Source organism: Physcomitrium patens, chromosome 11, assembly GCF_059467195.1.
Source record: "Physcomitrium patens ecotype Gransden chromosome 11, ASM5946719v1, whole genome shotgun sequence".
NCBI classification, from domain to species: Eukaryota; Viridiplantae; Streptophyta; class Bryopsida; order Funariales; family Funariaceae; genus Physcomitrium; species Physcomitrium patens.
In genome coordinates this window covers 15,754,204-15,779,503 of record NC_143420.1, presented here as the reverse complement: position 1 = coordinate 15,779,503, position 25,300 = coordinate 15,754,204, and the positions used below count along the sequence as shown (strand labels likewise).

General features: G+C 36.8%; 2 protein-coding genes across 4 annotated transcripts; one reads left to right on the top strand and one right to left on the bottom strand.

The window, feature by feature from the left end:
- LOC112288998 (OVARIAN TUMOR DOMAIN-containing deubiquitinating enzyme 11) lies at positions 1-6,460 on the top strand. 3 transcript variants are annotated; one of them, XM_090254418.1, is made up of 12 exons: positions 1-430; positions 1,232-1,413; positions 1,878-1,909; positions 2,209-2,546; positions 2,694-2,767; positions 2,971-3,025; positions 3,217-3,291; positions 3,525-3,598; positions 3,704-3,752; positions 3,964-4,048; positions 4,200-4,256; positions 5,600-6,460. In XM_090254418.1, the coding sequence occupies exons 4-12, from the start codon at positions 2,541-2,543 to the stop codon at positions 6,127-6,129; spliced, it is 1,005 nt and encodes a 334-aa protein (XP_090110544.1). In that variant the 5' UTR covers positions 1-430; positions 1,232-1,413; positions 1,878-1,909; positions 2,209-2,540; the 3' UTR covers positions 6,130-6,460. The 3 variants fall into 3 exon arrangements, with proteins under 3 accessions (XP_090110544.1, XP_090110545.1, XP_024389621.1); XM_090254419.1 differs by lacking the exon at positions 1,232-1,413; XM_024533853.3 differs by lacking the exons at positions 1,232-1,413; positions 1,878-1,909.
- A 7,814-nt stretch (positions 6,461-14,274) lies between these two features.
- Positions 14,275-17,072, bottom strand: LOC112288328 (homeobox-leucine zipper protein HAT5). The gene is made up of 3 exons (XM_024532430.3): positions 16,298-17,072; positions 15,553-15,956; positions 14,275-15,359 (listed from the first exon to the last, which is right to left on the bottom strand). Exons 1-3 carry the CDS (start codon positions 16,422-16,424, stop codon positions 14,880-14,882), a joined length of 1,011 nt encoding a protein of 336 aa, XP_024388198.1. The 5' UTR covers positions 16,425-17,072; the 3' UTR covers positions 14,275-14,879.
- Positions 17,073-25,300: the final 8,228 nt, after the last annotated feature.

The following is a 25,300-nucleotide window of genomic DNA, read 5'->3' as shown; positions in this document are numbered from 1 at the left end:
ACAGGTCGGGCACGAATGCAACTGAACCCTTCTTCCTGCTGGCGCTCGTCACGATGTTTAAATTCGCAATGGAAGAAGAAAAGAGCTCTGCTTCCCCCGCATCAAAGCCAATTTGCTTCACGCCTTTCGCACATTTCCGCTGCGTGGGATCGAATCATGTGCATCAATGCTTAGAATCAACTTAACTACCCTTTCTGTTTGTTTGTTGAGTGGTTTGCTGCCGTTTCGCCTCGCTCCTACGCTCCCACGCTCTTCTCTTCTTTCGCTTGATTGCACAGCGAATTTTTGGATACATTTCATGCCGCGACCGGCATTGACAAAGATCGAACCGGGCTAATGAGATGCGGGGTTTGTATTGTGGTTATGGTTGGTGAGAAGGCTCTTGAATTTTGCTGGCGATGGTAGACGGAGCGTCAAGAGGGCGTGATTGGTAAGTTTTTGCCTTATGAACCGTCTTCAAGTGGCAAATTGAAATATCATGGCTGGTTTTTAGTTGATTGAGAGCTTCGGAGGATTCTTTGTTGTGTTCAGTCTAGGGGAGGTCCAATTTGGGTGGATAGTATGCACAATTGTATAAAACTTGTAAAATTTAGTATACGTTGGTTGTGGAGTGGAAGCGCATGTGTGGTTTGATTTAGCTTTCTCTCGGCATTGATCGCACTATTGTCTGGGTCTCTGGAATGAATTTGGTGCTCGTTTTTGTTCCTACTGTATCTGTCGTCTCTCGAGTGATGTGAGGTGTGGCAATTCAAAAATCGGGACTGCATTTTTGGTTATCGCTACCAGGAATTGTGGGTTTTCTAGTTCATTTTTTCAGGTTTAGATCAGTCCAGATTTTTGCTTAAAAGTACTTTATGCTCGTACAAGTGATTTTGGCTCTAAATTGGCTTGCTGGCTGATGTGCTCAGCTTCGACCCGATTCTAATCTTTGACCTAGTCTACGTGAGAAGGCTGCTCATAGAAAGTCTCGGAATGCATAGCTACAGCTCATTTTACATATTTAGATTTATTTCTCGTGCATTATAGGGCCGCACTCAAGGATTGGGACGGAATACCTTCATATGAGGCGGCGATCTATAGCTTTAGAGTTCATCTTCATAATGGACTGCACAATCGGGTTCAGGTTTTGATTTTTTTTCTCACTTGGAGGGTCTGCTTTGATCATACCTAAGAGTTGAATTGGATTTGCGTGTCGAGTTTTTAGTTCATAACGTTTTAATTTTGTGGGCAGGTATCCAGCATATATGTTAGTGAAATGTTTTTGCACCAACTGTGAGGAAATGTTTTGCCTCATTTAGACAGTCGAGATACGTGGGATTTTTGCGGCGTAGGAATATTTCGCGAATAAATGGGAACGACCACGTGGTTTGAAAGGCCGACAATAATTAGGGAGGCCTGCCATTCTCAGGGAATGTAAGAAACTTATTCCTGTAATTGAGCAGTGTCAACGGCAGATTTATTTGTTAGGTGTCGATGCACTTGAGTAAATGCATCATTGATTCTCGACTAGTGGCTAGGGTATTATGCCGCCGTTAGATGTGCCAAAAACCCCAGAAGGTGATCTTGCAAGATGGTGACAGAGGATCTAGCAAGGTGGGTCCTATATGAGTTAGAAGGCAGCGGGTACTTTGCAGATGACAAAGGAATTCGTGGCGGCATCAAACCAGTGAATAAAGTAGCTGAAGTCAGAGGTCAAAACAATTTGATACCACTGCTTCTGTTATCGACTAGGTGATTGAATTAGCCAAGTTAGAGTTGAAAACAAGTTGAAAAAGCTCAGTCTCTTTTTCAATATTCAGCATTATCACCAAATACTGCTGATAACGCAGTGATTGCTCAGGTGCTGCATTAATAGTTTCGAAAATTAATTGCTGCAGAAGCTGCTGGACAAGCCTACGCTAGAGAAAAGGTGCGGTCGGTTTTCTTTCTTGTGATAATCCTCTGATTCATCACAGGGCAACAGGAACTGAGGAGACAATGTTTTCAAAATCGAGGAAGTGTAACTTTACTCATGCGAGTGTGTCTTTGTGACTTCTTAGGAACGGATCCTATGTTCAAAACTGTATTTATTACCCCACTGGCTAATCCTGAACTCGTTAGCATCTTTGTGTGAAATATTGGTGTTCATAAAGTTGTATCTAGCGGAACTACACTCTACAGCATAGTGAGTCGTGGTTCTCATTTTGTTATGTCGTTCCATTGCACCAGGATTCAGTTCTTGTGCAGATTTGAATTGAAAGACCAGCAAGTGACTGCATTTCCAGAGAAGGGAGAATAAATCATTATTGAAAGAGTTGGTCAAGTGTCCACTTCGACTTCATGAGGGATTAATCTCGGACATGTGACTATTTATGTCTGGGAAGGCTCCAACGAAGACATGGGTAGACAAAAGGCAGGGTCATTGTCTAAATTTTCAACGACCTCTAGCTCACAAGACATGCACGCTCCTTGAGGATGACAGGCAAGTCTCGTTGGCACTTTCGGAAGAGTAACAACATGTGGACAGAGAAGTAGCTTATCGGCTCACAAATCTGGGATCCATGAAGGTGTGTTCTTCAGTATGCGTGACAATAAACTATCACATCTACAACTGAGTCACTATGGTTGTTGTTGAGACGCACATCGTTTGGAATCTTGTGTAACAGAATTCTTTCCTTTTTTGATTCATTTTCGTTGTCTTTGTATGTCTTCAGCATGTTCCTCGAATAAACATATCGTTTCCAACTTATGAGGACGCGTCTGCGGACCACCAGCGGCTCTCGGACAGGTGATTTATTTTTCATTTTTTATCTTTTTATGTTCTGTTTTGTTTGTTTGGTTGTTTGGTTTTTTAAAAAAAAAAAACTACCTTGTCATCAATGAAACAAGCAAATTTTCATCCTCCTGAGGATCTGTTATGGTGGTATGCATAGATATAGTAAAATTAGGGGATGAATGATTATAATCATGATCCATGTTGCATGGTTGCAGGCTGAAATTGTATGGATTAGCAGAGCAAAAGATTAAAGGCGATGGAAATTGCCAGGTACTAATTCTTTCGTAACTGAGGACGTATCCCTCTAACAGTGGCAGACTAATACGATTTCGTCGTTTCCTACTTTTATTCTACACCTTTTGAAATCGAAACGAGTGTTTTTCGTGAAGCCTATTTTTTCAAGTATGGACTATTTCGGATTCTGTCCGGCCTGACGATTCCTTGCTTTCCGGCTGTGACAGTTTCGTGCTCTGTCAGATCAAATATATCGCACTTCACAACATCACAAGTATGTGAGGAAGCAGGTCGTGAAACAGGTCTGCTGTTCTCGACACGTCATGAGTTAAAAGTTTTGATGCCTTAAGCTACATTCACTCTCTGATGAATCGAATTGATTGACCGCAACTCTTACATATCTTTCACAATGATTGCTTTGCTGTTGAACAAGTGCTGCTGCTGGATTGAGTGATTGTATCTATTGATTTTTTTGACAACACTTCTTCCTGGTAACTAACAGTTTCTTATTTGTTTTGTATGGAACTGAGGACAGCTGAAGGCAAATCCAGTGATGTATTCGAATTACGTTCCCATGAAATATTCAGAATACTTGAAGAACATGGCCAAGTAGATCTCCTGTTATTTGATAAATTCCTGGGTTGTATTTGCCCAAATTGTTAGTTTGTGACATAATGGAGGAAGGATACTAACCTTCAATGGTGAAGGTTACAGGAACAGTGAGTGGGGTGACCATGTAACATTGCAAGCAGCTTCTGACTATGTACTTATTCTCTCCTTATTTTATTTTGTTAGGCCGTTGCCATGTTACTTTTGAGCAAGTTTTGTGCGGTGGCTGCACTCTTCGACAAAGTCTGCTGCAGGGTTTTCCCTCGTGGATTTCCTGTTTTGCATTGATGGGTATTAATAATGTGGGTTCTACGTGACCCGCTACACAATCGGCTACTCAAGCTGCAGGTGGCAGGTGGGTGCAGTTTGGCGTAAGGATCTCCTTAATCACTTCGTTCAGGGACACATGCTTCATCGAGATTACACCTGTAGTACAAAAGTCTAAACGAGGTCTTGCTTCTTCCCATGCAGCCCTGCAAAGTGTGATTTGACCAAATCAAAGTATTTATAACATTTAAACTCTGCGGCTGTCTTTATCAGCCTACAAACTCATAACATCTCCTCTGATAAGGTTCTCCTTTGACTGTGGTTGTCCATGCAGAGATCTATCTAAGCTTCTGGGCTGAAGTTCATTACAATTCAATCTATTCTGTAGGAGGTGAGTGATTTCATCATTTTGTTTGATCATGTCAATCTTTTCTTTCAATCTCTTATCTTGATCAGAATACCAAAATCAAGTATCTTCTCATGAGGAAGACGTGTCTATTTGGATCTGCATTTTAATTCGAATTTTATTTTATTTTGCTTGATTAAATCGAGACTTATGTTTGGCACTAAATGGCTTATTTTAGTTAAGTCTCCTCAGACTAGGGTACATATTGGCTTTGGTCCGCATTTTATTTCGCTAATGTTATAGGCAATTTGCGTTAAATAGTTTACAATGCTTCATGTTATGGGTTAAATTTTACCGAATCAGGCGGATGTTTTCAGATGTTTCTGATAAGTATATATTAACTTGCACTGCAGTCTGCTCTTACTTTTACAATATGAAGACATTGGTTAGTCAGGTTGTTTCAAGTGGTCTTAAACCTAACTCGTCCTTCGTATCTCCTGCTTAGCTCGAGGGTTCCGTCAACTGCTCATTTCTGTTAGCCTCACACACAACATTTACAGTACGTCCAACTTTTACTGGATTACTGGATTTTTACTGAACTCATCCAAGTCTGCATTGGATGAGTTTTCTTATTTCTCTTCTTTAAAACTCCATTTAGACTACCCGGTTAACTTACTGCCTTGCCATTGCTGCATCGTTTGTTTCTAGTGTCTCAGAGCTTCCCCATTACGAGGGCGAGTATGCCTTGAATTCTCCGGTAGGCTTGTAGTTTAAAGTCTCGACTGTTTATATCCCTTGGTCTTAAGGACTTGTAGGCAAGGTTTAGCATCCTTTTGCTTAATGACTTGGACTTTACAGTTGGCTATTTGAAGGAACCTGCACTTTGTTGATGGTTGATTGCTACACTGAGACTGTCCAGGGGTATGAAAATGTTGGTAGGTTGCATTCTGAATTGCACGTGAAGTCAAGTAAGTTGTGTTATTTGGTGGACGGTACAAACTCACGGGAAGAAGAAGCTGTTTCATTGAATAGTAGATACAATGTGAACTGCTATTAAAGGTTCTGTAAATGTAGGTATATTTCTTGATGCGATCACCTCGAATCTCTGTAGAGATGGGTGTGGGTGAGTCTGTCTCTAGAACCAGTTCTGGTCTACAGAGGAGGCTTTTTAACTACCAGACAGCTATGTGCTTGACTGGCAGAGGCGACTTGAGTTCTTATATGATGAATTTAGAAATGTGCTTCACCTTGTAGCTTTCAAGGCCATAGTATAGATAAAATAAATAAATAAAAAATCGACGGATATGTTTTTGGGTGTAAATTTCTAAATGAGTGTGATTTTTATGTATTCTAGTCTACCAAGATGACTCATTTTTTGTTGGGTATAGTAGACCTACAAACCATTCAACAACGTACCAAGAAATGTGCTGCAAGTGGTGGAAAGAGTCCATCCACGAAACTGCATTATAAGGAGGAAAAACCCAGCAAGGTGTCCAAACCGAAGAAACGAATCAAAACCTCTGGCAAGGTGTGCAAGAAGGACTCGCCCAGGTACAAGTTAATCAGACCATGTCAATCGAAGAAGCAGATCAGGAGAGCGACAATGCCCTCGCAACACCTCGGAACTTCCCATACTCTGAAAAGATGCAGGATTCAAACTCGACGAAAGGCTTACAAAACCTCGTGGAAAAGTAAGATTTGTCATCAAGAAACATGCAGACAACCATCAGCAATTTCAGCCAACCGTAACGATGCCCAAGAGGGTGAAGAGCCCGACATCCTGTCAATGAATTTCTCAGAGCCAACATTTGTTCCAAGGAAAACATCCAATAAAACACCGGTGGGACTCAAAGCTCTGTTACTCAGGATTTTTGGTTTCGAGGCAAAGAAGAGGCCATCACACGGTTCTCGGTGGTAAAGGTGCACATGTACGTGCGTATCTATTGTCCATTTTTCAGGATTTAAACTGGGATTTTGATTCCGTTTGCAACTTTGGAATCAAACTTGTCCATTTCGAAACCACCTTGTTCAAGACATCCACCCTCAAATAAAATTTAGAAATCAGCTTTTACTGATATTAGCTTGAGAAACCAGCCGTGCTTTACGTGATTTCCACCATCGACTTTCAAAACATACACAATCCTTTGTTCACATCACTGTTCAGCGGAGTTGGAAATCAACTTCTCGGATAAGTGGCATTAACTTGTTATTTCATTCATTTCTGTATAAATCCTAGTCTTCATTCTATCCTATTTGATGTATTACACATTCGATCATTTATGGTGTGTAGGTGGGGTGGAATAAAAGGGCACGTGTTTTCCTCAAGCAGTAGACTCCATTCAACATATCTTTCTTTCAAATCCATTGAAGTATTTTATTTAAACAAATTACAGTATTTGCATTTTTATAAGAATTGAGAAAAATATAAGAGTAAGTATGTTTGTGAGAAATGGAAAAGAAATCACTATAACCACACACACACACACATTGTGTACTTTTTATTGTTGTTGCATAAACATTTGCTGTTAGTGTGCCATATCCCTCAACCAACAACATCAAATTGGTCAAGTAATAATTACAAGATCTATTTATACAACTCACTGTTAAAATAATAATATAAATAAATAAATAAATAAATAAATAGAGTGGGCGTAAATATACTGAAGAGTTAAAATACGTTAATGTTCCACAATAATTGACAAGACTTGCCCCTACACAGATATTGGTGATGCTTGTTTTCACATTTGAGCAACATGACAAAAAGCTCCATGTAAGAAATCAACAAGCAACACTTGTCAAACTGTTGTTGACAACATTCTTCTCAAATGCCACCTACAGAACAAAAAATAATAAATAATAAATACAGGCAGGGAAGAAGGAAATAAAAAAAACAAAAAACAAAACAAAAGTAAACAAGTAGAACATCACTTTAACTTTGTAACATGTATGCACAACACCAACATTAGCTAATGACGTGGATTAAGGAATTGAATTCTACAGCAAGGCATGAAACAGGGACTACTACAAATTCTGGTTTTTAATTGCATATTTTAGTTATATCTTTCTTTCAATCTTCACTCAAACGATGGTGCGTTGTTGTTGCCAAAAGGTGAAGCTGAGGGGGCTCTTTCATAATTTTGCCTTATAAAATCTTCCTTTGTACAAAATTGGGGGCCCCCCACTCAAGACAAACTTAGAGTATCTTGTACGTCCCTATCCCAAATCCCTTCACACAAAACCACATTGTTATATACATGTACATATATATAGTATGTTGAGCCCTCCCTTCATTGGATCTAGTCTTTAAGCATAGCCCTGACATTGCTTGGGAGACCCCATAAAAGAGTAGTAAACCAATGAACAATGGGGGCCAAGGACAATCGCATAATCAAATTGCATTGATACTGGATGAATGTACATCAGCGGCCCCCTTCTTCTTCCTCGTGCCCCGACAGTCCTGGGGCAGTACAGAAATTGCTTCACGGGCACGTCTGCCCAGGTGGGTGGGGTCAGCCTCGGGCACCCATACAATGCATGTGGAGTGGCTCTTCACGTGGGACCGGGACATATTGGATGGATCTCATCCCCCTGCCCCCACCCCACCGCAACCTACTTTTACTTTTGTTTAAAGTCGCAAAAAAAGTATAAACAAAGGTAAAGCTACGCGAGGCGCACATGCGCTTCGGTCAGGCGATGCCATATTCAATTAATGTTTTGAGGCTCGGGCAGTGGGATTATGTGGCAGTGCACCACTGGCGAGAGGGGGGGATAGTTTGTGCGTTGGCCCCCCCTCCAGCCTTGGAAGTAGCGCTCGTCCCCCGCCTTGGGGAACCGTCGGGGAACTAGATGAAAAACTTGTTCCCATCTAAAAAGATAACAGGGGGGGATGCTGGGGAACCACTTTCCGCCTAAAGCTTTTGCAACCCCACTTCTGTTTTTGTTTACCCCATTTTAGACCCTCAAACTTAAATGTATAGTAGTTTAAGGTCCGAGATAGACCCCATTTTGTGAGGGAATTTTTCAACACTTCCATCAAGGCCTCATTGACCTTGAATGCAATTCTTTATCCATGCATTACAATGAGTTGTCTGTAATCTAATGTGTAGAATCCATGGGTTCTGCATGCTTGATGAGATTTGTATATGGGGATGGTGCATATTATATATATATATATATATATATGTATATTTTGAGGGGGCCTCAACGACATGGTCCATAGACACAGACACTTTTAAATAATTGAGAGCATGAATTGAAATGACAATGTTTTATTTTTATTTTTTCTTCTTTGAAATGTGTCTTTGAAACATGTTTTTAAAGATATGAATATATGTTATTAAAAACAAATTTGACCACCACGCACAGAACAATATGCACAATAGTTCATTGGTATCACCGACCCGAATTGATGCCCATTGCTCACGTGCAATTCAACTTTGCACTTCCTCCTCCTTGTCGGGCTTTTTGGGGTGTATACCTCCTCCATTGGACCCTACCTTCATTGAAAAACACAAAGGAGCCAAACACTTCAACCAAAGCAACAAAAAAGGTCCCATTCTCTAGCTCTTATTGATTGCAGTAGGGCATCAAAATTATGCAAATGTTTTGGTTTTATTTTCTTCTTTTTGATTAACAGAATCATAAATGCATGTAACTTAATTTATGTACATGAAAATTTATTTCATCAATTTCTAAATTAAAAAATTACAGTGATTATGAAAATGGATAGAATTTTATCCATATTCAAATGGTAAGACAAACAATTGGACACATAAACAATATAGTAGAAATAATTTTTTGTAACAATAAACCTGATTTTTTAATTAAAAAAATAGTCTAATTTCTAGAAAGAAAAAAAAAACATTATTTACCATACAATTGTTTTACACTACAAATGAAGAAAACAAGTACGTATTGGCATGAGGGAAGGGGGAAGGAGCAGGACGCGACTTCATCCATCCGTCATCCATCCACAATCCATCCACCATCCACCAATACGTCATCTGTATGTCTGTTCGTCCTTACTTCATCCATCCATCGATCATCCCAATATTGTTTATCCATCCATCAATCGACTCATCCACTCATCCATTCATCCACTCATTCATCCATCCAACTGTGTGCTCTTTTTTTTTCTTCTAGAGGCTTCCTGTGGAGGGAGGAGGGTCAGAGTGTCCTTCATGGGCCCGCCTCTCTCGCGCTCTCTGCCAGTATTATTCCCCTCCTCAAGGCTGGCTGGCTGGCGGGCAGGCTCCTTTTTTGTCGTTTGCGGCGTCGTGGCTCCCACTTCTTTTTGAAGCGCCTTCATATCATCCCATGCGCCTCGTAACTGCTAGGAAGCTGCATGGGCATCGACGACTCCCTTGCAGTTTGTCTTGGAGCCTTTTGGGAAATTTATTTTCATATATATATATATATAAAGAGAGAGAGAGAGAGAGAGAGAATGTGTAGTTACTTTAAATTAACTATCGAAATATAAATAAAATAAATAAATAAAACTAGAAATTGAATAATTTATTTTTGACATATTCCATGAAAACCAATGTTGGAGTTTCTACTCTCTATGCTATTAAGTTATGCATTTTTTTTTTTCATTGTAATGCTGTTATTTTTTATATTGTAAAGTCTTGCTTCTTTAAAATAATGTCTTCTTTGTTTAAATGTCTCTGCTTGATATATATATTTATTTATTTAGACCAATTATTATCTTTTCTTTCTTTATTCTATAATCTTTGCTTTCTTTGATTTTGACTATAGCTTCTCTTTATAACTACACAACATTTTGTGTTTCATAAAATGGCATTCTAGATATTTTTAATATCATCTTGCTTCCTAAAAAATGATTTTTTCCTACAATATTATATTCTTTTTATTTCATTTGCATAAATACCTTATTAAACATGTATAAGATAAAAATATTTTGATAATAATTTTGTATATTTTCTCATTATAATTAGACTCTATGATTAAAATATTATAATATCTTGCATTCTTTAAACCACACAAACTTAAATGTAAAGTATATATGGTAAAAGGTGTTTGTTAAGATTCATCTATAAAAACAGAATTTTGTCTTTTAGTAAGATTGAAATAAGTGTTTATCATGTGACTATTCTTCTATATTAACTCGTTTTCAAAAGACTAAAAAAAAAACACACACAACAACAACAACAAAAGCAACCTCTTAAAATAAAAAATTGTACAAGACATATAAAAAATATTTTCTTTTAATAAGAAACATGACCTTTAAAAATAAAGTTATAATTTTTTGATAAAAATCTAATTTTAAAAATAAAACAACTAATTTATTAGATATTTAATTTTATTTTCTTTTAAATATTTTAATAGCTTTTACTACAATTTTTTAAGCTTCTGTAAAACCACCTTGTTAAGAGGATCTAAAACAAAATTTTAAAAATAAAATTATGCTATTTAAAATTGTAAAAAGTAAGTGTAATATTTCAAGTAATTTTTGTAAGAGACAAATGTATTTACATTATTTTTTAATGTATTTCATGCAAAAGAAAGAACTCATATCTTTCACTATTAGACATACATTTATTGATTCTTTCTTCTTAAATCAGCAATTTATTTTGAGCAAAACATATATCATTTATCTCATATTTATTAAATTTCTCTCAATATTGGATCTAAAAAATATTTTAAGAACTATTAAAATTTTATTATTAAAACATTATTAGATAATACATTTGATATTAGATAATACATTTGATGTTAGATAATACATTTGATGAGTCCATATTTAAAATAATCATAAAGGTTTTAGCAAGAAACAATTGAATTTCTTTTGATTGTATCATTATATTAATTTTGGCAAAATAAAAACAAAAAAAATTGAATGTAGTCAGGTGGATAGTATTTTTTTTAAAAAATATTACAATAATATTTATCAAGTTTACCATAATTATAATGTTACATTTTAGACAATGATTTTTTTTAAAAAAAAATATTTATATTTAAAATCTAAAAAACATCAAATATAAAGAATAATTCAAGAGCAAAACAAATTCAATGTATAAATATTTTTAATTCTTTATGAAAAAACAAAATTAATTTATATTTTTATAGTAGATCATTAATTATATTCATAGGTTATTTAATTAAAATTTAAAATTTTCTACATTAATAGTATACTTTTTTTAAGCAAGTAATATTTTAAAATGATTCTTATTTTTATAATTATATTAAATTTATCATTTTTATAAATTATTAGATATTGTGTGCATTAAAAAATTAGTTGTATAATAACTCTTTCATATATATATATATTTATATATATATATATATATATACTATTATAATCAAAAAATTATTTTTTTTGAATTTAGATTGTAATCTATTTAATGCTAATTCTAATATTATGATTTTAGTTTAACTTTATATAATATATATTTTTATTAAAAATTAATCTAACTTTCTATTTAATATTTCTAGATATATTATTGCCTTATTCCTGTAGATTTTTAACCACTTAACTTATTGTTATAAATAAAATAATGGTTCACAAAACATTTATAAAAATTAACCTTATTGTGACCAAATATTATAAAAACTAAACAATTAATTTGATATTTTGTACACCTTTGCTTTTACAAATTGTTTTGTGTATTTAAATTGCTTATAGTAACTAAATTAAATTATATACATTAAATAAAAACTCCTTATAATAGATAAAAAATTCCAAAATTTACTAATAAAACAAGATACACATTTTGTTTTAGTTATTTACTCAAGAAATACAATTATGTAAGCAATTATTATGTTACACCAAAGCTTTAAATAAAAGCCTTCAACTATATCATTTAACTACTTTCAATTGACATTTTATCATGTATTCTTTGTACAAAAATAATATTGGATGTTTGTAGTTATTGCGTATTTTTGCATTACATAAGATGATATAAAATGTAAAGGATTTAAATATGAATCTAAAAAGTCTACATGTAGATACATGACTATACATAGTTTTATATAAACAATAGCATAAAAAATGTTAACCACAATTGTTTGGAATGTCCTTGAATTGCACTATATATATATATATATATATATATATATATACACATTTAATTTTCTAATTTTTTACATCAACTAATTATTGATGTTCCAAAAAAAAACTATATTATGTAATGTTCATATGCAAATTTGTAACTTTTATTTATGCTATTGTTTTCTACTTTTTCTAACTATTGTTTCTATACTACCACAACTTTAATTTTGTCAGTTAGAACTCTTAAAATTGATGTTTTTTTGATATTGTCAATAACCTTGTCTCAAAATTTTGTAGTAGTGACAAATACTTCCAACTTTGTTACAAGGCAACAAGAGGAGAGTATTGCTAGTCTTTAAACAATAGCAACTTGCAACACAATCAAGATCATAACACTCTTCATAGTAGATGATGAATTTTTGAAAGACCAAAATATAAAACAATACTAATGATAACAACAAAAAAATTGAAAATAATAATAAAAAAAAAAAAAAACCCATAATACTCTTCCAAATTGACAATAAATTCTCTAAAAGCTAATAAATAAATTATTAACACGTGCTGTCCTCTCATATTTCTCCTCTTATCCTCCTCCTGGTACAATCCTCCACAGTAGTAACCTCACTCTGACGCCTTCTAATATCACCAAGGACAAAGGTGATCATAGATTCATTCATTCATTCACTCATTCATTTCCTTTTCTTTTTCTTTTTTGTTTTTCTTTGTGTTTTCATGAAAGTGTACAAGATGTTGAGGATCTGAGTAGCAAAAGGTAGAGAGGGAGGGAGGGAGGGGTAAAGTATTATGGCCGTAGGAGGACGGCAACAGGGAGGAAAAGATCAGTAGTAGCATGAGACTCCTCCGTGTGTATGCTTTGGTTAGTTCTGAGAGACTGAGACCGAGACTGACAGAGTGAGAGGAGGGGGGGGGGGGGGGGGGGACTGCAAAGTCAGCCATGAGTAGACAAAGTTTTCCAACCTTGCAAGTAACGCCTCGGAATCATGAGCCATGATGTTAGAGTGTGGTCGAGTAAGGAAAGGCCGCACGGCGTTGTTCCTTTGTAACCCCACACAGCGTCCACCCAACTGGCTGATGATCAAGAATATGGTGACCGTAATGAAGAGATCAGAGACCAACCCCCAGTTGTGAAAGGAACCTTCACTTGAAGTCCTGTGCCCAGTATACGGGGTACTTGTCCCCAGACCAGCTACCAGTGTCCAGGTTTTCATTTGTTGCACGCTTGGCGGAGAGAAAGAGAGAGATAGAGAAAGCGAGAGAGAGAGAGAGAGACCTGGTGGCAGGTTGCAGTGTATGGGGAATTCGACAGGGCTCCAGGTTAAGTTGGAGTCCCAGCTTGGGTTCCGCGGGCGAGAGGGCGGGCGGGCATCGCAGATACACCTGATGACCGACTTCCAGCCAAGACCCTTCGTGGGAGCACGAGAGCTTATCGTGTCAGCTCCGGGCTGGCGAATTCTGTTCAACGGAAGCGCTCCGGACTGGTGGCACCGCCATCCGAAAGCTGTGCATGGGGTTGCCATGGTGTCAGACCACTTGCAGTACAACTCTGTCGCCAGAAGAGCGGGCAAGACAAGCTCTCACCAAGGTTCCATAGGAACCAGCTCAGTTCTTCTATTGGGGGCTTCATTGATATGGAGCTCCTTGATTCTGTTTTTTAATTATCGGTTACACTCCTAAAACCCGGAAGAGATGTACAGAAACACGACGTCACTATCGTGTATAAAGTGGGTCTTGTCTGCCATGGTTTGAAATCAATTTACTGGAGCACCTCTATAATATTTGTAAATTCCACAAAGAAGAGTCCTTGACATAAGATTTGGATCGCAGCAGGGAAGCATTACATTACATTATGTACTTTAAGAGTAATTTGGAATAAAGATCAACTCGCGAATTAACCCATCCAACCAATACAAAAAGCTCCATGCGAATAGTGCATTATAAAAATAACAAGACGTAGCTGCTGTGCTAGGCATGTAGTGTATCTGAGGCCACAACAATATCAACAAAGTTGACAATGCGTCACCAGCTGGCAGCTTGAGTAAAGAATATTTATTATACCAAATGCAGCCACCCAGATTCACGTTCATGTTTCGAACCAATAACGCTTGCAAATTTACAAGTCTACATCTCTTGTTCTGAAGGCTCAAGGGAAGCCGAGCTTATTCTCTTCAAGAGTACACAGATGTTCAAGTTCATCTAAGCTGGCAAGGATAAATAATGTATTTGGAGCCCATCTCAAATCCGTAATAAGTTACAAGCACGGACACAAATCTGACACTGCAGATCCGTCCATTCCTTATTTTCAGTAAAAACTATAGCCGCTGGTATTTATGGCTGGTTGGCATTGTCTTCAGGAGCAAAAATTTATTTGGTTTGATGTTGCATCATTTCGGACTCCCAGTCTAGCATCATCGAAATGACTTACAACAGCAGAACCTGGTTTGTCTAGTATATGATATATGACATGTAGACTGTAAGAATAATGCAGAGGATCCGGCAGCAATTTATAGATCAAGAATCTCAGCACTGCTTCTGAGTCGCCACCAGATTGGACAAATCGATTTGGCCGGCGATGGTCGAGACGCACAACAATTGGGTTCAAAGAATGGACAATTCTCCCAAAGAGCTGCAGGAACTGCTCAAGGCCAGTCCCACCAGGGTAGACCCCTTTCCTCGTCCAACTGCGACAGGATGTAATTACAAGATTCGTCTCGAAACGAGCCATCCTCTAGCTTCACAGAAATTCGTTGACAAGCTTGTGGATACAGCATGTGGTCACAGAGGTGATCACTTACGTGTATAATGTTGGAGTCCAGCGGCACCTCCGCAGCAAGATCGGTGTTAAACTTTTCCGTCGTGCGAGGGCTGTCAGCGTCTAGGATCTCGCTGGAAATGCTGTCCGAGCTAGTAGCCCTGGAACCTTCCTCCTTGTCGTCGTTGCTGCTGGCGTTAGGGTCACTGGGCTTCCTTTCTGACTTCACACACGCCTCAGATGACGTCTTCGGAGGCGAAAGCTGAGAAGGCACTGCTTTCGACAATCTCTTGGAAGGCTTTTCTGGTGCACCATCAACCGGGCCAGGTTGAGAAGATATTTGCAATTTCCCCGTCAGACACTCAATCTGCCAATACGTCAACAATTTACAAGAAAATTTAGATTCACTAATTCCGTTTTTTCAAGACTGCAGAGGGGCCGCGGTCCAATGCAGGTCACGCGCTTCTGCGAACACATCTAAAAGCAGGAAAATTGGAAGGTTCTTCAAAACTAGCGACATGCCTTCCATCCAAGGCTTGTTCAGATTATCCAAGCCTCACCTCGCCCTGGAGCTCTTGCTTTTCCTGCAACACGGCCTCAAATTCGCTTTTTAGCCGGTTGTAATCCGAGGTGAGCACCTCATAATCACGCTCTAACTGCTTGGTCTTCCACCGAGCGCGACGATTCTGGAACCACACTGCCACCTGCCGCGGCTGCAGCCCGAGCTCCTTGGCAAGCTGCATTTTGCGCTCCGGCTCAAGCTTGTTTTCAACCTCGAAGTTCCGCTCCAGCGACCTGACCTGATCGAACGTTAGCCTCCTCTTCTTCTCCACATTGTGTGTGCAGTCGTCTCCCAGATCCTCGTCTCCTGCGTCCTCTCCTGAGGCTTCGAACGTGGGGAAGAAGGAGCGCTTCTGTCCACTGCTAACCAACGCATCCTCCAACCCTCCACCACCACGTTGAACTGCACATTGCATGACTTCAGTAACATATTTAGAGATCGCGCACACAGACCAGATCACTAGCAGGGAGTATCTACAACAAACTAAGGCAGATCAGCACTAAAAAATTCCCGGTACCCCATCCAATGCCAGCACCTGACGGAAAAATAGGACCCAGGCCAGTTACACACATGATATCTGGTCATCACAACCGCCAACTGCCGCATGGTACTTCGACGTTCAGATTTCTCAGAATGCTGAAGCAAGGTTACCCGAATCAATCCGTAGTGGTTTTCTGCAAATTATTCACTACATATCATGAGCCGACCCATCTAGCTAGAGGAGAACTGTTCACTGAACAAACCTTGCAGTGCAGCAGGAGAGCAGGAAGCGAGCATGGCAACTAAGGTGTCGGTGGAGCTCTCGTTGCGCACAAGCATGACATTGGAACTTCCGTGACCAAAACCCCCTCTGCTGATGTTGTTCGCCATCTCCAGCCAGGTAGTGCTGGGATTATACACCCCCTGCACCGCTAGTAAGGCTGGCTGTTGCTTAGGAATTGTACCGGAATAGCTGGGACTGTCCCAACATTGCCGCGGCAGGACATCCTCGCATTGAACCTGTGTTTCCAGCGAGACGGCTAACGTTGCAACAAACGCAGACCTTTTACGTCCTCCCGCACCTGCTCCTCGGCCAGCTCTGTCTGTACGTTACAAATCTACTGAAAGTATGAGATAATCTGGGAACCGGTTCAATGTTGCAGCTAGTTACCCCCCCCCCCCCCCTCCCCACCACAGTGACCACAACCCCCCACACAACGACCCAGCCACCTTCCGATCTGACCAGTCTCTAGACCGACGATTCTTCTTGTACCAGCTGCAACGGGACTGCAACAGGATCAAGGTTTTTCACATCCCACCCCGGTGTGATCTCTCACGTCCCTCTTCGACATGCCACAGATGTACGCCCTCTCAGACACGAACAGTGCACAACTTAGAAGCGCATACACTGTTGAGCAAGTCTGACTCTGGACACTGGCAGCGCAGAACCCACGTTGCAACAAGCAAGCCTTTCAGACAAGAGGGGCGGAGCTCTATATAACATCACCAGCTCCGCCAGCCCACTCTTCCAGCCAGCCAGCCAGCACCAGCACTTGCACAATACCCCCCCCCCCTGCACAGCAACCACAACCACCTTGATCACCGCAGTAGTGGCTCAGAAGAAGCCAAACGCAACCTCCTCCCGGGTCCCCACTGCAGTACCCCCAGTTTCCCATAACCCCGTTTCCTAACTTGGTTTTCGCAGCCATCACCTGCTCCCTCCGCCTCGAACTTACCTCGCCGTAATCTAGCGTCACTTTGCGCCCCCTGATCACCGCCCCGGTCGCGTGTTGTCTAACATGCAGGGCGGCTCCCGGCCTCCCGGTGACCGGCTACGACTACCGCCCCCAGCCAGTCTCCGATCCACCGACATATCTGACGATTCACACAACCACGCTCTCCTCATGCTTTGACGAAATCCCATGTGACTCAGCATCTACAGCCCCTCTACGGCCTCGCCGTATTCTATTCTATTCTCCTTGGAACCTTATCGAAATCCTGTATACTTGATAGAATACGGGCATAGATCAGCTCTCGGTACTTGATATACTTCGTAGGTGACTCGCGTAGATCCACTCTTTATCTACGCAAGTAGTGAGCCGGAACGACAAGCTCGTACAATTTTGTGCTGCCATCTCACTCGTCCGATCAGGTTTTCGAGAGAGTGACTTTTACTTTTTGCCCCTTATTTTGTGTCGAACTTTGTGATTTTACTGAGCAATCTGTGCTGTTGTTTATGTACCTATACTTAGATGATAAAATTATGTATAATTGTAAGTACTGGAGATATTGTGGAGAATTTGATGTATGTGACCCTAATTGAGTGATTTATTGATTGATTGATTGATGCTATGTGTGTTCATGTAGTGATATGTGTAGCAAATCATTGTGGGTTTGCTTAGGATTGCATTTGGGCCATTGTGAAATGCCAACAACTCTGTTTTGGCATATTATAACAATTTTGTAATAAATATTCATTCTTACAAAATCATACCATTATGCATACTTAGAAATTTCTCAAAACGATATTGTAACTACTTAGAAGACTAATTTCAAAGAAATTAACATTCTTAAATTTCAAGTTACTAGTGTATAACTTTGTATCCATACAACAGTACATGTACATTTTGGTTGCACAACATTACCCTTCATCTTATTATTTCTTGAATATCAACCATATTATTTTAAGCCTTCCTAAAATAGTTTTGGAAAGTTTAATGGTGTTGTTACCATGTCCCTCACAGATGACCTTGCTACCTTTTTCAGCATGGTGGTTATTTTCCAATTAAATTAAATTAAATTAAACTTTGAGAGATAAACAGATTAGGAATAAATAAATAAATAAATCCGAACACTACCACAATTCCATGTTCATGACCAATAATTTTATCACCTCGAGCACCATACTGGATGAAATATGTAGGCAATATTTTACAAAACAACATATAACAAAAATACAAAAAACAAAACAAATTCCATTCTTCTAAAAAATACCGTCAAGTCAAACCTTACTAAATTTATAGTAGATGGAAGAGGACTGTAACGCATGTGTCCCAAACCCAACCCGCAAAAAGAAGAAAGGTGAGAGGGAAAAAGTAAAAGCATGTCGGATGAAACAAACAGGAAAGGACTGAGGGGAGGGGAGTGAGAGGACCTGTGGCGTGATGTCACAGGTTCGAGAAATTAGGGGTCCAATGAGCAGGAGGAGGGATCGGGTGTCAGGTGGCAAATGGAGAGGTTGGGGTACTTATCCGCCAATGAATGCCGAGGAGGAAGACTCCACATGCCTGCTTTCAAAGGTGGACGAGACGTTGCTGTTGGGAGCTGGGGGACGGGCTGCATGGACTGTGCCCGGTTCCTACTACCCTACTTACTACTCACTAACTCACTTAACCTACCCCCTACTTCCCCTTTTCCTCTTTTCTTTCTCTCCCTTCCTCCCGCTCCCTTCTCTTTTCACTTCTTTCTTTTTCTTTTCCCCTCTCGCTTCTTCTCCCTCTTTTTCTTTTCTTTCTTCTTCCTCCACCCACTAGAGGAAAGGCAGCCTGTCCTTGAGGCTCATTGGAAGGAAAGGAGGGGGGGGGTAGTGGGGCAGTGGGAGTGGCATGTGAGAATGCAAACGGGCTCTGTCTGTCCCTATGGATGCGCTTTAAAGTAAATTCTGCACCAGAAAAAGGGTACAAAACTGAGCAAAAAATGGGGAGAGGGGAAGGGGTGCAGCTTATTTTTCCTCTGTTCTATCTCTCATCCCCATAAAGAAAAAGCTCTACCCCTGCCTTCCTTTCCTTCTGATCTGGATCTTCATTACAAGCCCTACTGTTGGGGGTTGGTTCAGCCATTGCTTTGTGGTCCTATCATTGTATCATGAGGCTTGGCCCCAAATCCAGGCACTGCCTTGCTTCCACATCCATGTTTCCATTTGGGATACAACCACCCCTTTGAATGAATGAATGGATGATGGTGGATGGATGTATGGGTGAGGATGACTGGATGAGGGTGGATGGATGTATAAGTAGGTGGGGAAAGTCCCCTTGGGGGTGCCTAAGACCCATCCACAACCTCCCTGTGCAGATTTTTTCATGGAATGCCACATTGAGAATTCTTTAAAAAGCTAACAATAAACAATAGGAAAATAAAAGTGTGTGTGTGTGTGTGTGTATAAAGATATGTATATATATATATATATATGCATTCTCTGTATATAGTGATCTATAAATAAATAATTTTTTATTTATTTATATAAAAATAGATATTAGTTGATGATGAATTTTTAATTTAGGGTTTGTTGGTTGCAAATGTGTGATGAATTGATGTGAGGTTTTTTCTTTTGAATGTGAAATAATTGAGATTCTTGATTTATCAAATTCCAACTGCTTAAAATCTAGCCTTTCTCTATATTTGTTTATGTTATGTATGTGGCGAATAAAACATGAATGGATAGATTTCAATTGTGGCATAATTTTTTGAATTATGGTTTGTTCGAAAATTGAATGACTTCCATTATTGTGCCCTCATCATTCATAATCTTAAGTTAAAAGTGACTGAATGTGGTGATGCCATGAAATAAACTTTGGTAACTTGAGTCAGTGTTTTGAAATATTTAGTTGCTCTAATTTATGACTAAATGAATGACAACTTTCAAATGATAAATATTAGCATTTTGAAATTATTACATAAAATCTAAATTATATTTAGGTTACTCTCCAACCAATTTATTGCATAAAATAACGTTTTTATATTATTAAATTAAAAATTAAAGTATAGAAAATTAAATACTTGACATTTATCATTTGACAGAATCTTTCTTTACTTAAAATCTGTAGTTTTATTTTTATTTTTTCTTTCAGCAGGAATGAAAATTTTGATTCAATCAGTTTTTTTCAAAAAATTAAATGTTAAATGTACTCCAATCTCTACTACATGAATTAAATTTTTTTCATAATATATATAAGTTTAACGAATATTTTAGTTTAACATGACACATTTATAAACATATTTTCTAGATATAGTATTCATACATGTACAATTTAGCCTCTATATATATATATATATATATATATACACAAATTGACTATAACAACCAAAAAAAATAAAAAAAATAAGATCTTAATGCCAATGTGATCTATATGAAATCAATTCACTGCAGAAGTCAAAGCACCAATACAATACTAAAACATTGAAAGTTTATGATTTCTATTTGAAAAGAAAAATGTTTTTTTTTGTTTTACTTTCCCTTGGTAAGTTTTATAAGATCAAGTCACATGAAAGACACTGATCATAGTTCAAAGACACGTAAAAGCATTAAAAAAGAATAAATAGCATGATAAAAACACACACCCACAACAGGGGGTTTCAAACATGGCACTTCTGCAAAACCAAATAACTCAGAGTCACCATCTTGTATTTCCAAGATCACTCAAAATATTGAATCCAAAATATCACTGTTCAAACTTTATTACCCCCTAATATTTTGTAAAGTGTGAGAGCTAGAAGAGAGCTATGGCAAGCCACACAGTTTTTGATATTTGGTCCACCCCTTGTTTGATATTTCAATTTCCAAATCATCTGACTTGCAAGGAAGGTAGGTGATTTGGTGAAGTATCAAGTCATATTTTGAAATATGATGAGATACTTTGAGCAAATATCACCCAAAAAGGCCATGCTTGAAAGCTCCTAATGAGTGGTGAATGAAAACTTTGCAGCACAAAGCTATGCCCTATGCCCAAGTTAATAATAATAATAATAATAATAATAACTGCAATGTGAAGTAAGTTTGTTTCATGGAGGATTATTAAACTGGCTATATAGTGTACCCAAAGGGAGTTTTGAAAACCATTTGTCTCTCTCTATAAGATGAATGGGATTGAATGGACTTCAATGAATGAATGAATGAAGGAGGGGGTGGGGTAGAGGAGAGAGTAGTAATGAGTTTGGTGGGTGAATAATAATATGAATGAATGAATGAATGAATGAAGAAAGAAGGCAGAGAAGAGTTGCAGTGTACCAGTATCTCCCTCCTCCTCATCTTCTTTGTCGTCTTCGTCTTCTCAAGTGAGCTTGAGTAAAGTGCCCCCCAGAGTTGTACTCCAATTATGTCTCCATCATGGTCTTCTTCTGCGTCAGAAGGGTAACCTATATACATATATATATATATATATATATATATGTGTATGGAATAATTTATTATAGAGAATGAAAAAAAAAAAAAAAAACAAAACAGTGAGAATGAATAAGTAGAAGAATAAGGATGAGGCCACCTTGTACTACCCCCATTAGGAGAAGTGAAAATGAAGATCTTCTTTCCTTCCAAGGGGTGGAATAAAAGAATATAAAAATATAAACATGAACTCTCTATTGATGCCTTGCCTCCGACTCCGTGAATGGCCTCCCATTTACCCACAATGGATGGATGGAAGGATGAATGAATATATATATATATATATATATATATGAATGAATAAATAGCTTCTTTTAGCCCCCTTGTTATTGTTGCTGGGTGCCTCAAAAGCCCTAAAATAGTCAAAGTGGGGCCTTGCTTGCAAGCTTTATGTGTGATCCACACAGTGAGTTGTAACGACGTGTGATGGATGAATGACCACAGTGCTAAGTCTCAAATACTCCATCTGTATTTATTTATTTATTTATTTATGTAATAATGTCTGTTGTTCATTTTGTGTGGAAAATCAACAATTGCATTTGCTCAATGCTACCAATATTTTGTTAATGCAAGTGGGATTTGTAGACGTTGGCACAAGATTTTTGATGGATTTTTAAAAATTACATCACTGCATTTTTTAAAAAGATTTATTGTGTATTTAAGGAAAGTTTTAGGAGTTTTTGTGACCCCTATTTAAAGCACCTCTAAAACTTGTGAAAATATATTTGAAATATAGACAATTGAAACAAGTGCTGATTTAATAAACTTGATATAATTCCTGATGAAACGTTTTTATAGATATGTTAAGAATTAAAAAAATAGTGATGGATGAATAACTTATGTTACAATGATCAAATTGATTTTTTTTATGTTACAATGAGAAAGAGTTCTGTGAGAGTTAATGAGTTGCTTAATTTTTTTTTTTTTTTTTTTTTTTTTTTTTTCCAGTTAGAATGAAAAAAATTTCATATATTTTTTTTAAAAAATCTATTAATCTAAACATGATACAAATGCATGTGCTATTATAGAATTACTTATGTAGTGCACCCAATTCAAATGTTTTTTTTACTACTAAGACTTACCATAAGAAAATTTCAAAATTTTCACCTCTTGTTTTTAATCTCAAACATATTTTGTCTTCTAATCTTTAGCAAAGTGATTTTATGATTGATAGACTGTAAAACAATTATCATAAAGATTTATTTTTAAAACTTTTAATTTTGTTCTATCATAAAGCTTCAAAACTAACAATTACTTAGTTTTAAAAAAAACAATTTTAATTGTGCGTGTATATATATATATATATATATATATATATATATAATGTTTTTATTTTATTCTTCTTTTGTATCAAATGGACAAACAACAACATTTTTTTGCCTAAAATATACAAACTTATACTGGATAGTTAACTGTATTTTCTGTAATACAAAATTTCATATAAATTTGAATCATTGACACCACCAATATCAATGTAGTGTGAGAAAATTATGAATAAGAATAATAGAGTTCAAAGTATATTTTATGAGTTGATTATTTTATTTATATATATATATATATATATATATATATTTCGTTCTTAAAAAATAATTTGTGTGGTAGCATACTCATGTGTCTTTTATGTTTACTTTATTTTATCATATTTTTATTGCAAATGTACTCGAAATTATATATCATATATACAGCTTTTAATTTTGAAAGCACTGCATCTAAAGATTTCTGACTGTGTATTTAAAGATTTTTCCGAGATATAATTTTTACACATTTAAACACTGGATGTCAATACACAAGAGTTATTACATAAAAGTGTTTTGAATATTATTTAAAATAATCAAAAACAAATAATTTCTATGTGTTTAATGTATTATTTATAAAAAAATTTGGGGCAAAAAGTAGCTTACATTCTTAAAAATGTATGTGTCCCACCCCAATTGATTGTTACTTATAACACAATTATATAAGCTCATGTGTATTTTTCTTTTTTCTTTCTCATAGAGATGTAAATGATTTTATAATAAACAACAAATAAAATCAAGGCATATGATGAATATCCTTGGAAGTGATTCATTACACATGTTGGGCATTTTTGTGAAGTAGAATGGGTCTCGCCATGGTTGTATGTTCCAAAGACAATTCATTTATTAAGGCTCTTGGGCACATGATTCTACTCCCACTGTATAAACATGTGCCAAATGTACTTTTTTATTTTATTATTTTAAAAAACATTAAAAAGTGATTATTTGTTTCTTTCTTTTTACTTTTTCTTATTTGTTTGCACATGAATGTGCAAGTATGCACGCAGTTTTTTTTTTTTTTTTTTTTTTTTTTTTTTTCTTAAATTGTTGATTTTAACAATTCAATAATGATACAGTGGATGAAACTTTGGCATGTTGTTGTTAGATTGCAACACATTAAATATACGTATAGAGAGAGAAAAATTCTTCTTTTGTGATTCCAAAAAGAAAGAAAACAGTTTTTATCTGTATGTAGTTGGAAGATTTTGGTGTCTAAAGTTTTATATGATAATCATAAAACAACACTGGGTTTATTGTTCTATATGATATTTTCAATTTATGTACATGTTATCATTAAAAAGCATGTTTCACATCGAAATTTTAAAACACTAAGCCAAATTTCGGAATTAAACACATATCTGAAGTACATAATAGTCTACTTCTTTACTTTTATATATTTTAAACTTATTTTTTTCCCATGTGTATCTGAATAACACAAGTTAAATGTGGAGTTTATTTGAGTTTCTATTGCATAAAAATATAATTTTCCAATTGAACATGTTAAATTATAAATTTAATTGATAATTTTGAGCATATATTTAGAGTTTTCTACTAAAAGTATTTGTTGTATCACGGATATACAGCTCGTGTTCTAACTCACATTTTAGGTTTGAATCATTCTATATGTTTGAAACCATATATATATATATATATAGTATGTACATAACTAAATTTTCTGAAAATTTGTAAAATCAAGTAACAGAACAAGAAATGTGAGTAGGTTCCAAAGTTGTATTGTGATAGTAGTGCATTATACTGTGGATGAGTGTGAGGGGGTACTGATTGTGGGGCATGAGTTTCTAGACACTTTTGGAAGGCTGAAAGAGCCAAGTCCTAATGAATCATGTTTATGGCTCCTCATTTCCACCCCACAAGCTCAACTCCCCATATAACATCACCATTACTATTATTATTATTATTATTATTATTTGTATTATTATTTCTTTTATCTTGTTCAACATGTGCAAAGTGTTTTTGTGCTAATTCTTATGGAACAAGTAACACTTAGGTTGCGCATGGGTTTTTTTGTTGCCTATTGTATTCTCCTTCTTATTGATACTTATATGTATGCATAGAAGTGTTATGTCAAATTTTAAGCTACATTTTGAGTGCCTCATGATATAATATTTTGAATTATTATACTTGTTTTAAAACCAATTCTAAACTACCTAAGATTTCATTCTCCTAAATGTTTTAAAGACATTAAGTATGATCTCATTTTTAATTCAACCATTCCAAGGGGTGTATCATGTGCACAAAACACTGACATCCATAGTTCATTTTATACTTTTAAGTTTTAATTTCAATTATTTTTT